General features: G+C 43.4%; 1 protein-coding gene across 1 annotated transcript in view; it reads right to left on the reverse strand.

Moving 5' to 3' along the window:
- ABHD2 (abhydrolase domain containing 2, acylglycerol lipase) overlaps positions 1-17,001 on the reverse strand; it is a 103,133-nt gene that overhangs the window by 68,570 nt on the left and 17,562 nt on the right. The window contains exons 2-3 of the mRNA XM_012463878.2: positions 11,056-11,145; positions 8,157-8,356 (exon numbers count right to left, since the gene is read on the reverse strand). Of these exons, the coding sequence (XP_012319301.1) occupies positions 8,157-8,350 (194 nt within the window). The 5' untranslated portion in view covers positions 8,351-8,356; positions 11,056-11,145. The remainder of the gene's footprint in view (positions 1-8,156; positions 8,357-11,055; positions 11,146-17,001) is intronic.

The raw sequence follows: 17,001 nt of genomic DNA on the forward strand, positions 1-17,001 counted from the left end.
GTTCAGCCAAGAAGGATAGGATCTAAATCTGATGTGGAATGTCTGTGAGCAAGGGGGAATTAAGAGAAATTTAAGTCCAAGATAATGAAATTCTTTTCAGGTTTAACTTGCTATAAATAAATAAGCTGTGTTGGCTCCAGAATTTTTACCTAGGAGGGGCTAGGGTGGCAATCTGACTGAAAGGGAGTTTGTGAATTGTGTTTGTCTGATGCTTTAAGATTGAGAAAACACCAACTGTCCATCTCAAAGCTCCTAACCCCAGCCTCTGTATTGGTACTGCCTCTGCAAAGAAACAGCTTTATAACAAGGAAGCAGAGAAGAAAATGGATGGAGTAGCTGGTTCATATGTGGAGTCCCATGCTCTTTAGATCTAGAAAATAACTCCATATATTGCACTATTAGAGAGATATGAATTAGTGCTTTTCTGTAGTGTACTTCTAATTATTTAATACTTCCTTGGTACACTAGGACAAAAATAGCGTATTTTACATATTTATGACAAATACAGTATTTATGTACACAAAACTGAGCTTTTATTTGGGGCAGATGAAAAATAGTTATTTACTGTTGAGAAGTATGTACGACAGCAATAGAGAGGGAGTTGGTAGTGTTTGAGAGAATAATCAAAAGCAGATTTGCTCTGCTTTATTAGAAATAATTAGGGGCTGGGTATGGTGGCTCATACCTGTAATCCCAGCACTTTGGGAGGTTGAGACTGGAGGATCGCTAGCCCAGGGGTTTGAGACCAGCCTGTGCAACATGGTGAGACTCTGTCTCTACAAAAATACTTAAAAATTAGCCAGGCCAGGAGGCTGAGGCAGGAGAATTGCCTGAACCCAGGAGGTGGTGGTTGCGGTGAGCCAAGATCGCACCATTGCACTCCAGCCTGGGTAACAAGAGCGAAACTCCGTCTCAAAAAAAAAAAAAAAAATTAGCCAGGCATGGTGGTGTGCACCTTTGGGTCCAAACACTTGGGAGCCTGAGATAGGAGGATCTCTTGAGCCCAGCAGGTCAAGGCTGCCATGAGCCATGAGTGTGCCACTGCTCTCCAGCTTGGGTAACAGAGTGAGACACTGTCTCAAAAAAAAAAAAAAAAAAAAAAAAAAAAATTAGGAACCACATTTATAAGGAAACTGATTTTAAAAAGTGCCTCTAGAAAATTTTCGTAATGAAAAAGCTTGAAAAAATGATCTTTTAAAAACCTCTCCCCACAATGAATCTCAGAGAAGTAGATCCTCAAATGTTCATTAACCAAGACTGATGGATGACTATCGGCAGGAAACTAAAGGTTTGACACATTATGATGAGAACAGTATTCCAATAGGATTCCTGTCTGAAGCTTGTACTCTGGTGAATGAAGAGAGAAACAGGGAAAACTACAGGAGATGAATCCATTATGGTTTGTGGAAGGGCCACAGGGCTCCTGCCTTCTCTTACGACTACCTGAAGCAGTTTCCAGGAGGACCATTCAGAGAGGGTCCCACGGCAAAGGAGAGTCAACTGTTATTTCTGGCTTCGTGTTTAGTGGGTGCCTGTCATCCCTAAGCTTCAGGTGTTTCTCAAATCCACAAAGAACAATAATGTCCAGTTCTTATTAATACAGGTGGCAGCTGGTTGCAGAAGAAAGCAATTACATGTTCAACTCTGGGGAAGGAAGTACCCACACACGTGGCTGTGGTTTTCATCATACTGCCTCCCTTCTCTGGACTCTGCAGGGGCTTCTAGATGTCTCCTGCATCCAATGAAGACAGCTCAACTGGCTGTTTTTAGGCCTGTCTATTAGCTAAGCTCTCCATCACACTACTAAATGCCTTCATCTTTGGCTACAAGGCAGCCCACACTGGTAAGCTTGCTAATGAGTGAAAAAGCAGCAGCCTGGCTTCCCACAGGAGAGTGTACACATTTTAATAGCAGGCTTCCAGAGACAGGGCACCTGCTGCCTGTCTCTACTTTCCAAACGGGACCTGGTGATGAAAACTTCAGCCAGGCCCAGAGGGAAGCAGAGGCTGTGAACTGCCATATTTATATGCCTGGGGTTGTTCTGCCTTAATTTAAGACCAATAAAACAATCACCTTCTTCCAGAAACAGGGTAGAGCCTTCCCAAATCAACAAAGCTCTGTCAGAGCTGAAGGTACACCTGATTCCCTGGAGCACCACTGAACAAGCTGGAGACGGTGCAATTTGTTTCTCCTGGGCAGACACACATGGCATCTGCCAGAAGGAGAACATCTTTCACTTACACCTGTTTGTGGAAAACGAGAAACAGAATGGCACTGTTCTTGAGATCTGGAACTACCAGGAATCCTATTCTGTCTCCCCAAGTATGCAGCTCTTGATTTGGGGTATATGTTCCAGTGATAAAGAAAAGAGACACAAATTCTCATAAAACAAGATGGAACATTCTAAATGGACACAGAAGTTATATGCTGGGGAAACATGGTGGGAAGATGGAAGAGGGGCTCATTCTGGCTAAAGAGGAGTAGAGGGGCAAGTTAGAGAATAGTATCTCAGAATTAATGCTATTTAAGGCAGGAAACAGGGGCTTACACCTGAAATCCTGTGCTTTGGGAGGCCAAGGTGGAATGATGGCTTTAAGGCCAGGAGTTTGAGACCAGACTGGGCAACATAGTGAGACTCAATCTCTAAAAAAAAATTTTTTAAATTAGCTGGGCATGGTGGTGCACACCTGTAGTACCAGCTACTTGAGAGACTGAGGCAGGAGGATAGCTTGAGCTCGGGAGTTTGAGGGTACAGAGAGTTATGATTATACTACTGCACACCAGCCTGGGCAACAGACAACCCTGTCTCCTAAAAACAGAATTGACACTATTTAAGTTTTCTTATAGGATAAGAGGCATTTTGGAGCTGAGAAAAGAGGGGATTTGGGATAGTGGGGGGACAATAGCCCAAGGGTCAGGTACTTCATGGGCAATGAGAGAATGCTATGAGTAATGAGGCTGGACAGGTAGGCATGCCTCGGCTGCCAGCCTGCTTGAGGAAGCCAACTCAAGTAGTATTATGACAGATGGGTGGGTCACAGGCAGGGAGGTCATGGTACATCTTTGTAAAACACCCAAGGGACTGGTAGTTACATAGTTGAATACATATGTAAAAGTCCCTGAGCTATATACTTAAGATTTGTACATTTTACTGTATGTAAATGATAGCTTTAAAAAATACTTAAAACAAAAGCCGAAGGGAAACAGTGCCAGCCCGTCCAGGAGTACGGGGGCTGGGAATAGCTAGAAGAGGACAAACACACAAGAAAACCAGTCTCTTTACCCTGCAGCCAGGGATCCTCTCCCAGGGTCCTTCCCCTAAAAAGACCACTCTGATGCTTGCTTACAAAGCAAGGGTACCAGAATCAGAAGCTGTCAGTGCTGAAGGGCACGGTGGGAAACATGCCTATTTCATTTTACACAGAAGGAAACCAAGGACTAGAGGGGCTATCATTTTGTCCAGGGTTCGGTGGCCAGTTTAGAGATAGAAGACATAGATTTGCATCCTAGTCCAAATTTCAATTCAAAGCTCTTTCTCTACCCAACTGCTGCCAGCAGCCATCAGGAAATTTGAATGAATGACGGGATTCTGAAGCTATACAAAATCAAACGTAAGTAGATAGGTAGCAGCATGGGTGAATGTTCATGGCAGTGTTCATCACGGTTTGATGAAAGCAGGTTACCAAACAATATCTATCACCATGATTTTGTGGGGGCAAGTATAAGCAAAAGGAAAACCACAGGGATGATCGCCCACACATTAATAGTGCATTATCCTTGGGTAGAATTATAATTTTTTTCATGTGGGACGCTTTCTGGTAAAAACTGAACAACTTGTCAGACAAATTCTAAAAGATCTATAGGGCCAGGCGCAGTGTCTTGTGCCTGTTATCCCAGCACTTTGGGAGGCTGAGGGGAAGATCACGAGGTCAAGAGTTTGAGACCAGCCTCACTAACATGGTGAAACCCTGTCTCTACTAAAAATACAAAAATTAGCCTGATGTGGTGGTGGGCGCCTTGTAGTCCCAGCTACTCAGGAGGCTGAGGTAGGAGAATCGCTTGAACCCGGGAAGCGGAGGTTGCAGTGAGCTGAGATGGTGCCACTGCACTCCAGCCTGGGTGACAGAGCAAGACTCCGTTTCAAAATAAAAAAAAAAGAGAGAGAGAGCACTTACAGATAATGTTTGTGTGCTCCACCTCTTCCATTTAAAACAATGAATATACATTAAAGTTTTTATTCAGAAAAAAGATTTGTATCACTATCTAGATTTTTGTTATAATTCTGAACTGAGCATTAGTCTTCTTATTTTACTAAAAGCAAACACTTCTTGAGAACCAGAAATGAATCACTAGGTAAATATTGATCTGTTTCTAAGTGAACAAGAGACATAGCATTCCATTAAAGCAAAGTTTTCCTCCAGACATTAAAAGATTAATTTATAATGTATCTTTGGGTAAATCATCTTAAAACAGATTTTCGAAGTGACCTTAATGCTAAGAGGGGAAAGCAATAATCCCTGCTCCCGCAGCATGCTTCCGATGTTCACCTTTTGTCAGCACTTTTTCTATACCAGAACCACGAGGAAGGACATGTCCTGATTCTGCACGTCATGATAACCAACTACCTGCAGTCAGAATTACTGAATAATACTAACAGCTTGTTGTAAATCAGTTAACAGAACTTTCCAGCCCAGGCGGGTGCTTGGGAAGGCTGTAGACAGGCTTCCTTGTAGGAAAAAAATCTTCAAAGTCCCAGAAACACTTTCCGTCCCAACAGACGTGTTTCCTACCCTCAGCTTCCAACACATGGGAGGTTGTTACAGACATGTGACACAGAAAAAGACCAGGGGGGACAGTAGCTTCTGATGGAGTGACAGAAACAGAGGGTCAGATGGGAATTAAAGTCTACCCAGGGACTCTCGTCAGGGGTTGGCCTCCGCCTCGATTCTCTCACCTGTACCCAGGAAAAGTCCCCGTTCACTTCCCCACAGATAGGAAGGCAACTAACCTGGTGTCACACTCCAGTTTGGGTTCAGTTTCCCTCTCTGCTATTCCCAGTTTCCTCATCCTTACAATGAAAGGAAAAATGAGTCCAACTAAGACTAAATGGTATAATGTCTATGAAAGGTACTCAACAAATTTCAAATGCAGTAGTAATGGAGACAAAAGAGAATAGTAACGTGAAAACATTTTGGTGATATAAGACATGAACATAGGATACAGTGATTCCTAGAATTAGAATCTAAATCAGAAATAAGAGGTGAGTGGAAGGATGGAGGGGCAATAAAGTGAATCCTTTTGCCCTTTAATTGTCAAGTTCAAGTCAGACTACTCAGGTGTTTAGAAGTTAGCTGCTTAAGCAATGCTCCAACATGCTTTAAGAGGGCTGGTCCTATAATCAAAGGGAGAGGTTTTGGAAGTAAATTGGTTCTGGAGAATTTGTTCCTTCACATACACCTTTAAACCAAAGCTAATTCCTAAACAATCACCAGGTCTGACCTGGTGACCGCCACCCCTGCCTAGTTCAGGTACCAGGAGAGACGGTGGCAATCAGCCAATGACCAGGGGGCTCTGTGCTGATGCCCCTGGGTCAGGTTGATGCTAATTTTCTCAACACAGCCACTAGGTCCAAGGAGATGGGGCTGGGGATGCACTTCCATAACGCAAGCTGGGTGGGAGCCATTTCAGTAGAGGTCACAACTTAGACTCACCAAGAAAACGTGCCAGAGAAGGAAAAAAGCAAAGAGAAACCATTGGGCTTAATGTCTCCAGACTATTTTTTAAAGGAAAAAAAGAAAAGGAGATAAACCAACTGCCATAATCACCTTTCCTTTACACTATGAACAATTAGTACAGAATCAAACGTTACATGATGTTTTTCTGGAGCCTGGGCAACAGCAGCTTTTGCATGGCCTCCTCCCTCTAATGACTCAGGAACCAATGCTGGGTGGAAATTTGCACTCATCTGCACAGAAACTTGCAGGGTTTTAAATAGTTTGGATTTTAAGAGCTCTCTAAAAATGAGATGATTAAAGAACTGGGCCTAGCAGTCCTACCCAAATTGAAAGCTCAAAGTGGGTGTAAATGACAGTAGCCAGTCCAAATTATTGATTTATCTAAATTAAGTATTTAAAAAAATGCAGCCTGGGTGTGGTGGCTGATGCCTGTAATCGCAGCACTTTGCGAGGCCGAGGCGGCCAGATCACCTGAGGTCAGAAGTTCAAGACCAGCCTGGCCAACATGGTGAAACCCCACCTCTACCAAAAAATACAAAAATTAGCTGGGTGTGGTGGCGCATGCCTGTAGTCCCAGCTACTGGGGAGGCTGAGGTAGGAGAATTGCTTGAACCTGGTAGGCGGAGGTTACAGTGAGCCAAGATCATGCCACTGCACTCCAGCCCGGGCTAGAGTGAGATCCTGTTTATATATTAAAAAAAAAGAAAACAAAAGAAAAAAGAAACATTCAAAATACAAGTATGAAAATACTAGATGATTTTCAAAACATATACTGTGCACATCCTTTACAGAGTTGATTTTTAACTGCAAACACTGCATATAAGAATACCACGTCCTTGGTCTTGTGACTGGTTATGGAGCCTACTGTAAGGAAAATCTCCTCAGCAGAAACAGTTCCAAATTCAATATGATGACATTTATAGTGGTGTCCACCACGATTAGGCAACATCTCTCTTGACTTGGGGTCATGGCATCACTGTCACAACTATGAGAAAACGTATAAGAGTACCGAATATGAACACTCAGAACACCCCAGCCCATAACGGTAGCTGTCCAGCCTTGGCTAACAGCATGTAAAAATTAACCAGAGAACTACACAAAGCAGGGGCCCAAACTCTCAGATATTTGTTGCCCATTTGTCTGCTCTTAGAAGAGAATCATTCACCCAGTGTCCCCAACAGCCAAAAGAGGGGATGAGAGGTGGCATCAGGATGCAGAGAAGAGCTTCTACCACTATCCATTGGGTCTTAGCAACTGCGTTAGTCATGTGCTGAGGGGGCACACTTGAGCAAGACATCTCTCTGAGTAGCTTCAGTCTGAGAAGGCGCAGGCAGAACTGAGTAAGGTTGAAGAAGCACAAAGCGAGTGAAGCAGCATGACGAGAAAGGAGTGAGCAATTCAGACCGATTGTGCATAAGGCTTGGCCTGAGCCCTGGAGGAAGACACAGTCATTCAGAAGACATCACTAGGGAAAAAGTTAAAACTGCATCTCTCGAAAACAGTATGTGTGACACAGAGGGCAGAGTCCCTTCATTTTACAACTATGGTTTCCTCTATCAGAAGCAGAGCCTGCCCCTGCCACCTCGAAAATACAGATCTGGAGCCAGGTGCAGTGGCTCATACCTGTAATCCCAGCACTTGGGGAGGGAGAGGTAGACGGATCACTTGAGGTCAGGAGTTCAAGACCAGTGTGGCTAACATGGCAAAACCCTGTCTCTATAAAAATACAAAAATTAGCCAGGTGTGGTGCAGCACACCTGTAATTCCAGTTACTTAGGAGGCTGAGATACCAGAGTCGCTTGACCCCAGGAGGCAAAGGTTGCAGTAAGCCGAGATCATGCCACTGTACTCTAGCCTGGGTGACTGAGTGAGACTCTATCTCAAAACAAACGAACAAACAAACAAAAAACAGATCTGGGTTGCTATAGGGAAACCTGGTTCACTCAGACAAAGCACTCTCTTTAAGCACATTCTCTTAGCTAATGCTTGGTACCATTTTTTAACAAGGCAGATGGAGAGTACTCAACTAATGGATCTGTGCTTTTTTGCCTATTAATTATTTTGGGTGAGGATAGTTTCTCCATCTTAGAACCGGCAGCAAAGTATTTGCTAAAGGACTAGAATATTGTCCAACTTTTCCGTATCTACCTACGAATGACAACAATTTTCTGTGAAGTCCCTGTCATGGGTAATGGCATCACACTGTGAGGAAGGAGTGTTTCAGGCAACAAAGATCTGATTCTCTCCTACCCTCCCAGATTCAAACACTAGACTGCAATCAGACTGTGGCTATTTTAACACCAGTGATGCCATATTCCACTGATGCCTTAAGGACATGATGGGAGTAGATTCTTCTTTGAACATCACACAAAGCCAAATACATCTGCAGGTGAGCATATACAGGGCATGAGGTCTACTCACTCTTTGGTCAGAAGAGGACAGGACTTGAGCAGAAAGCGTGAGAGCCCCGAGTCCTGGAAGTAGAGGTCAGGCGGGGCTGTTGGGCTCTTCAGGTTCAAGCACCGGACGATCACGTACAGCACAGCAGCCACTGCTGCTAGCTTCACCCCATCAAACACGGCGGGGAGCTCGGGGGTCTCCAGCATGGCGTTCATCTTGATCTGGGGAAGAGGCACAGTTTACAAGCACAGTGAGGAGGGGTGGTGCCCACCGCACTACAGACACATGGTGGGCTAAGAGACACTGCGATGGTGTGCCACATTCAGACGTATCCACAGGGTCCTCCGAGGCAGACACCGCCTGTACCTTACAGCTCCTAATCAACTGGCCATAATCCAAATCACAAACAGTTCTGAGCACAGATAAACTGAGGACTATGTGTTTTTCTTTTTATACTCTCATGAGCATTTCTAAGACAAGCAAATTGTAAAATGCTGAGAATAGTGTCTTTCATCAGAGGGGGAAAAATAAGATCAGTCAAAGAGGCAGCAACAGGACAGGGGTAGCACTTTGATTGTTGTTAACAGGTCAGTTTTTTTCCTCTCTGTAGACTTAATCTGCACCTGGTGCCCCAGGTGTGTGTGAGTGCTATGTTTACAGCCTTGAACAGAAACGCAGATGAGACTGCTGGTGCCACCAGGTGTGGTTGTACTGCCTGCTGGCCTCACCCCTTTATTTGCAGAAGAGGCTGAGATGAAGCAACCTCAGCCTGACTCAGCCATCTGCTCCCCACAGGCTCCCCAGTGCTGGAGTCTGCAACAGACTCAGCCCAGGTCACAGTGGTCTTGGCTTCTAAGGGTTTCAGGTGTGAAATGCAGCTTGGCTAGTTTTTTTTGTTTGTTTTTGCTTTTGTTTTTTCCCTGCAGAGGCTATATAACTGTCCAAATTTAGGTTAAAAGTAATTAGTCCAAAATTAGGTTAAAAGTAGAGCAAATTGGACCACTAGGCCAAAATCTAAAACTGGAGTACAGAAAATATATATGCTTATCTGGCTTTTCCCAAGCTCTCCCAATATTTCATCTTTTGAAGTAACTTTACCTTATATACAACACACACACCCACACACCCACACACCCCTCCAAACATATAAAACGAAACATCAACAACAACAAAAGCAACCGCAACAAAAATCCAGTATTCTCCTTGCTGCTTGGCAGAAAAACAGAACATCAGCTATTACCTTAAAAATCAGGGAAACCACAAGCTTACAAAAAAGAGAAAATGGTAACTCTCACAGCCAAGGTAGCTATGGCAACAGCTAACCCTGAAATGGTTTCAAGTAGCCTCTGCTAAAAACAGTTATCATGAGAGCTCTGGTAGCCAGTGATAGAGACAGAATTGGCAACACAAAACAATTTCCAAAAATTGTGTTAGGGGTGTAACTGACTGAACTATCCTAAGACCTACAGCAAGTCCAGAGAAGACTCAGAAACCCTTTTCTAAACTCAAGGTCACTTTGGCAGACACTCTCTGGCAGGGATTCCCAATTCAATAATGAAAGGAAATCTAAGATCACAGCTCTGTAACTAGACTTCCACCATCAGGGCAAGACAAGGATTTTTTTTTTTTGAGACGGAGTATCGCTCTTTCACCAGGCTGGAGTGCAGTGGCATGACCTCGGCTACCTGCAACCTCTGCCTCCCAGGTTCAAGCAATTCTCCTGCCTCAGCCTCCCAAGTAGCTGGGACTATAGGCATGTACCACCACACCCAGGTAATTTTTGCATTTTTAGTAGAGATGCGGTTTCACCATGTTGACCAGGATGCTCTCAATCTCTTGACCTCTCGATTTGCCCACCTCAGCCTCCCAAAGTGCTGGTATTACAGGTGTGAGCCATGCCTGGCAAAGATAAGGATTTTTTAAAACTTACCTGACAGAATTTCAAATCAAGGCCAGACCATAAATATACTCTCAGCTATGCTGAACTTCTGTGAGGAGACAGTTTTCTTAAAACTTAAATTCTGGGCTGGGTGTGGTGGCTCATGCCTGTAATTGTAGCACTTTGAGAGGCCGAGGCGGGCAGATCACTTGAGGTCAGGAGTTGGAGACCAGCCTGGACAACATGGTGAAGCCCTGACTCTACCAAAAATACAAAAATTAGCTGGGTATGGTGGCGCATGCCTGTAACCCCAACTACTTGGGAGCCTGAGGCTAGAGAATCGCTTGAACCCAGAAAGAGTGGCTTGTAGGAAGCCAAGATTGTGCCATTGCACTCCAGCCTGGGGACAAGAGCGAAACTCCATCTCAAAAAAAAAAAAAAAAAACAAACTTCTGGTGACATGTCCCCTTACTCCTGGAGTCATATCTCCTGCAAGCTATCTATAAACCCCTAAAACAAGGATCCTTAACTTGGGTTCTGTGGGTTCCCTATGGAATCCTAGGGTCTAAGAACCTGCTGAAATCATGTGAAAGTTTGTGCACATGAGCAGTTTTCTGGGGAGAGGGTTCGAAACTTTAATCAGCACGGCACTGAGATGCTCAGGAGGTTTCATCTGCGGCTCCCATTCCTCACCTTGTCTGAGCCCTCCCACAGATGCCAAACTGAGGCCAAAGAAACGTCCAAGATGATGCAGCTTGTTAATATAGGCTTTGAAGTCTCCACATTTTAGTAGAGGGCCAAAAGTAAAATCCACAAGAAATTCTCTGACTACATGTTGGTAATATGGAACTGAGGTGGAAGTTCTTCCTCATCACCTTTGTTGGAAAGAGAACAGGGTAATGCAACAAGTAGTTTTCACCAGTTTCCTTGTTGGTCTGGGGTGGACTTACCAAATTCAAAAAGAAATCCTTCCCTTCCCACTTCTACTCACTGCTTCCTAAGGGGAGGAGAAGCAAAAATAAGAGTCTCAGCAATACATACCAATGTTACTTATTCTTCTCACTGCAAATACGTTTTCCTTGAAGAGTTGTATAGTTGTGTTGGTCAGTCAGATCTCTTATTCAAACTAACCTAAAAGTTAAAAAGATTGGATGGTAATGTTTTCAAGAATGAAAAAGAAGCAATTTAAATGAAACGTAAGCACAGTCTAAGTTTCTCTGCATTTAAAGTCTTTAGAGAAAAGACAATTTATTTAATTAACATGTATGCCACCGTCTTCAATGACTGGCCTTTTTAACAGGCCTGCTACAGGAAGGCTTTGTGAATTCACCAAGACTGACAGGCTCTCTCCAGTTTCCAAGACAAGTTTTCTGCTGTGTTCCTGATTCTGGCTAATGGCAATTTACATTGCTTTGAATCTTTTTTCATAACATAATCTCCAGAAATGCCTAACAGGACACGTATCATCTCTGTGTGACCAATGAAATAACTTAGCAAGGCTTGAGATCAAGACAGCACAGCCATTGGACTCATTTGTTCTTTTCCAAACATACAGCAAGGACAGAAAAAAACAGAACAGAGCCAAAAGCAATGGGAAGGGGACTGCATCGCTTGCAGGGTCTCAGTTCAGACTGGGGCCAGAGGCTGGCTGCTGGGAAGCACCAGAAGCTAAGTGCTCGCTGAGATGGGGGACCCAAGCTGAGCCTACTGTTAGAAGCTGCTAAAAGATCTATAAAGCAGCAGAAGCAAAAGAAAGAACATGGGGGAAACAGCCAATGTTTATGCAGCACTATCTATGTGCTAAGCTCTGTTCTTCAAACCTGACATATGCTAGCTCATTTAATCCTTCCCATACTCTATGAAGTAGATGCTATTATTACCCCATTTTATAGACAAGGTAACTGAGGCATACAAAGTCCAGTGTTATACAGCTGGTGGGTAGAAAAGCCAGAGTTCATATCTGGCCCCGGAGACCCTCCTTTTAATCACCATGCTGTGCTACTAGAAGGCAGGTAAGCAGAGAAAGAGAAAGAGGCAAGCAAGAAAATGGATGGTGCGGGAGACACACGAGACACCAGAGGCTTGCCCAAAGTCAGACAGCTGTAAACAGCAGAGCTGGGATTCAAGCCCAATTTTTTTTTCTGATTCCACCACACCAAAATGACTTCAGAAGAAAATCAAAGCCCGGTGAAGGAAATAATCAATTAACCTTCAGCACAGTCTTGCCCAACTTCCAATTTTTATTATCTGTCCCTATTCTGAGACAATTTAAGCATAGAGGACAAGGCTGTGGTGAAGTGGGGCTGGAAGAGCAAAGTCTCCAGCCACATCACAGGCCACCTGACCCCACAGGCTTGGCTGACAAATGAAAAACAGGGCATGAGCCAGATCCAAGGTCCTAAACCGGAGCCCATGGGGTGGTGTTGCATTCAGCTGGCATTTAAAAAAAATTAATTTATTTGTTGCCAAATTATTAACACCAGGAGATTTCAGATAAAAATCTACATTTCTGGTTTCTTTTGGAAATAAAATCAGATGTAGCAACACAGGGCCAGCATTCTCACATAGCAACAATGGAAAGCTGAGCAGAGCTGCCCCTTTCAGACCTGGTGAGCTCTCTCCAGGTGGCCACAGTCCCCACCACTTCCCCACCACAGACCCCTGGCTGCTTTAATCATTTATGGTACCAGAATGGTCCCTGTAAGCATCTGAACATGAAACCCTTGGAGAAAAGCATCTAAGTTCCCTTCTAGCCCTGAATAGGTCTGTACTGACTTAATATTTTTAAAATATACAATCGGCATATGTATAAATAAAAAATTCCTAGAAAAAATGATGCAAAGGCAGTGGCAAAGCTGATAGGATAACAAGATGTAGCGCCTTTTATTGACTGATATTTTCATTGAGGTTTATTTATACCTGAACTCTTTCCACAAACTATTTGAGACAGCTTCAAGAAAACACCCTTACTGAATCTATATGCACAGTAAAAGATCTGGAAATGTTTTAGACTGCTGACTGCTTTCTGATAGTAAGTGTCCCCTTCATCCTTACTAGCAAAAACCTGTGAAATGTGCCCAGCTGAAAAATACTATACCCCAGCTTCCCTTACCTAGGTGAGTCCACATAACTAAATTCTGGTCAGCTCTGGAAGGGTTGATCTAATTTCTGGGAAGGCTCCTTAAAGGGCAGGGAGTGCACCCTTCCTCTGCCCTTTTCCCTTCCTGTGTCCCTGGAATGCAGAAAACATGGCTGCAACTCTAACAGCCCTCTTGAAGTCTCTCTAGGAGCCCCATTAAGAGGACAGCAGAGCAGAGAGACAGAAATCTGGGTTCCTGACAACTTAATGGAGCCCCCATATCAGACCCAGACTGCCTATCTCAGGACTTCTTTTACATGAGAGAATCAACAGTTGAAGTCACTGTGACTTCTAGACTCTTTTAGTTGGCAATTTCTAAAGATACAGAAGGAAATATGATATACTCAAATCTTTATGAATGCTAAAATCACTGGGTTATAAGTGTTGGCAATTTCTTTTTCTATTTCCCAGAATTCATAATAACTATAAATATTTATTATTATTAGAACAAAGCTTTAAAATAGCAACTAAGAAAATCTAAGAAATTTTTAAAAACTAGAAAATACATATGTCAACATACATAATTATGTATGTGATAAAGCTTTAATACATGTGATTATGCTTTTTTTTTTTTTTTTTTTTTTTGAGACGTAGTCTCACTCTGTCACCCAGGCTGGAGTGCAGGGGTGTGATCTTGGCTCACTCCAACCTCTGCCTCCCAGGTTTCTCTTGGAAATAAAATCAGAAGATGTGGCAACACAAGGCCAGCAATTCTCTGCCTCAGCCCCTTGAGTAGCTGGGATTATAGACACCCGCCACCACGCCCAACTAATTTTTGTATTTTTAGTAGAGATGGGGTTTCACCATGTTGGCCAGGCTGGTCTTGAACTCCTGACCTTGTGATCCACCCACCTCAACCTCCCAAAGTGCTGGGATTACAGATGTGGGCCATCACGCCTGGCTGTGATGATGCTTTAATTTATCTGAGCTTTCTGACTGTGGTGGGGGGCGGAGGGGAAACCCAGTCAGACCTATAGTTTCCAAAATGGAAAGAGAGTTTACATATATTGTGCTCTTACACCCAGTGGCATAACAGATACTCACTAGAAACAAGGCTTATCTGGCACAGAATTATTAAAAAAAAAAAGTGGGACTTTATGTAAGGGGATCTTGAGTGATATGATAGACAATGTCCTCCCACAACTTTTTTTAAATAGCAAATTCAGTGGAGAATTAATTTCCTCAACTCTCAAAAAATGCGAAGATTTTAAAATTCAATTCAATTCAGGGAAGGCAATCCTATGAGAGATTTATAATTATTGTGGTCCAACTCCACAGCCTCAATCCAAGGCTTCTGCCTGAAGTCCTGAGGAACAGTCACTTCTGCACGTCCCTGGGGACACCCCCCTTGTGTTTCAGCAGGCTTAATTAAGTACCTGACTACCTCCTGTGTACCTAGCATTGTGCAGGATGGCAGTTAAGTAAATTCTCATTTTAACCAGGAAGAAAAGAAATTTATGCTAAGGCTGTATGTACTTTAGAAGCTTAGACAAGAATAATCTGGCCAGGTATGGTGGCTCATGACTGTAATTCCAGCACTTTGGGAGGCTGCAGCAGGTGGACTGCCTGAGCTCAGGAGTTCGAGACCAGCCTGGGCAACACGGTGAAACGCTGTCTCTACTAAAATATAAAAAACTAGCCAGCCGTGGCAGTGTGTGCCTACAGTCCCAACTACTCGAGAAGCTGAGGCAGGAGAATTGCTTGAACCCAGGAGGCGGAGGTTACAGTGAGCCCAGATTGCACCTCTGCACTCTAGCCTGGGTGACAGAACAAGACTCTGTCTCAAAAAAAAAAAAAAAATCATCAGTCCAGGAAAAAAATTAAGCAAGGAAAGACTCATGGAGCAGCAAGATCTAGAACCCAGCTTTAGTTAATGAAGTACAGCTGTCCCTCCTTAACTGCAGATTCAACCAACCACAGATGAAGAATATTTGAAAAAAAAAAAAAAAGACAACAATAAGGCTGGGTGCGGTGGCTCACACCTGTAATCCCAGCACTTTGGGAGGCCAAGACAGATGGATCACTTGAGACCAGGAGTTTGAGATGAGCCTGGCCAATATGGCGACATCCCATCTCTACCAAAAATTATTTAAAAATTATGCAGGTATGGTGGCATGTGCCTGTAATCCCAGGCTGAGGCAGGAGAATTGCTTGAACCCAAGAGGCGGAGGTTGCCATGAGCCAAGATCTTACCACTGCACTCCAGCCTGGGTGACAGAGTGAGACTCCATCTCAAAAAAAAAAAGAAGAAGAAAAGATAATATGAAAAGAAAAAAATAAAAATTTTAAATAAAAGCAATACAGTATAACAATTATTTATACATCATTTACTTTGAAATAGGTATTATAAGTAATCTAGAATGTATATAGGAGGACACACATAGGTTTTATCAGACTTGATCATCTATGGATTTGGTATCTGCAGGGGACCTGGAACTATCCCCTATGGATATCCCCCATGGACAACCATATAAAATGTAGAAGCATGTGTTAGTATGAGTATGTGTGTACAGTGCATATACAAAGGTATTAAATGAGGAGTTAAGTAATTTTAGAAGAAAAATTTTCACATTCACTTTGTCTTGCTGCATTTTATTTTATGGTATTCTTTTTTTCCAAATCTGACTTGCCACTGAATTTTAATATTCTAAACTTGTTCTAGACACAGCAAACTCTGATCCCATGGTATTATTTCGTGTGCCTCGCCCCACTTTCCAGGCAGGCGAAATCCCGTTAAAATGAACACAAGGCAGCCTAGATAGGGAACAGAAGTCACAGAGAACAGCTGGAGGGCTGGTAGGTCGAAGATGAAAAGGAAGCATCTCCCTACCCCCACCCCAAGCCCAGCTCCACCTCCATAATGGGCTGGGCTTCCTGTGTACTTATGACAATCCCTCCACTGTTGGCTGGTCCACACCTTCCCTGCCATTTTATGAATGGGATTTAGGTGCTGTAAATGGTAGTCAGAATTCCATTTACAGTCTCTGCATTAACAAAGAAAAAACCAAGGTGCTGCCAAATGCCCAGCATCTAGTCACTAAAGGAAATCCCAGTGTTGCACTGGTCTCTAAGACAAGCTTGACTGGTATTTCCATCTGAGCTGTGTCTCCCACGCCTCTTTCTGCTCTCCCCCGGCTAAAAGCATTATTTTAAGATGGAGGCACAGATGCAGCGAGAAACCACCACTGCACTAGGAAAAGCTCCAGTCCTGGGGCTCCGAGACCTGGGTCCTGGTGTCTGCTCTACCCCTTCCTGACTGATGACCTTGAACCAAGGCACTTCATCTTTTTGGGCCCTAAAGACCATCTGTAAAATGAGAAAGTTAGATTAGAAGTAGATGATGCCAAAGGACTCTTTTTAGCTAGAAATGTCTGAGATTCTAGGGATAGAATTACAGTCGTTGGCTAAAGAGCACAGGAAATAACTATCGCTGTACTTTGTAACAGAAAAATGGCCATGTTCCAGCCTACTTCATAGTAAAATTCATAAGAACTAACGACCCTCAGGGCCTTTGTTCTTTCTTCAAATAAATTAAACAGTTATATATTTTCTTTCAGCTGTGTCAACAATTTAATCATATTCATTCCACCTGCATGGTGACGCTTTCAGCCTTGGAATATCAATATTCACTGACAGTTCATAACTCATAGTGCAGAAATAGAGAACAAACTGAGCAGAGACCTCAAACACAGGAAACACATTATCTGGTGTAGCAAGCTGAACAGTAACCCCCAAAATTCACGTCCACCTGAAACCAGTGAATGTGACCTTATTTGGGAATTGGGTCTTTGCAGATGTAACCAAGTCAAGATGGGCTCGTACTGGTTGGAGGGGGTCCTAACCCCATG

This window comes from Aotus nancymaae, unplaced genomic scaffold, assembly GCF_030222135.1.
Source record: "Aotus nancymaae isolate 86718 unplaced genomic scaffold, 86718_ANA_hifiasm-v0.15.2.pri h1tg000014l, whole genome shotgun sequence".
NCBI lineage: Eukaryota > Metazoa > Chordata > Mammalia > Primates > Aotidae > Aotus > Aotus nancymaae.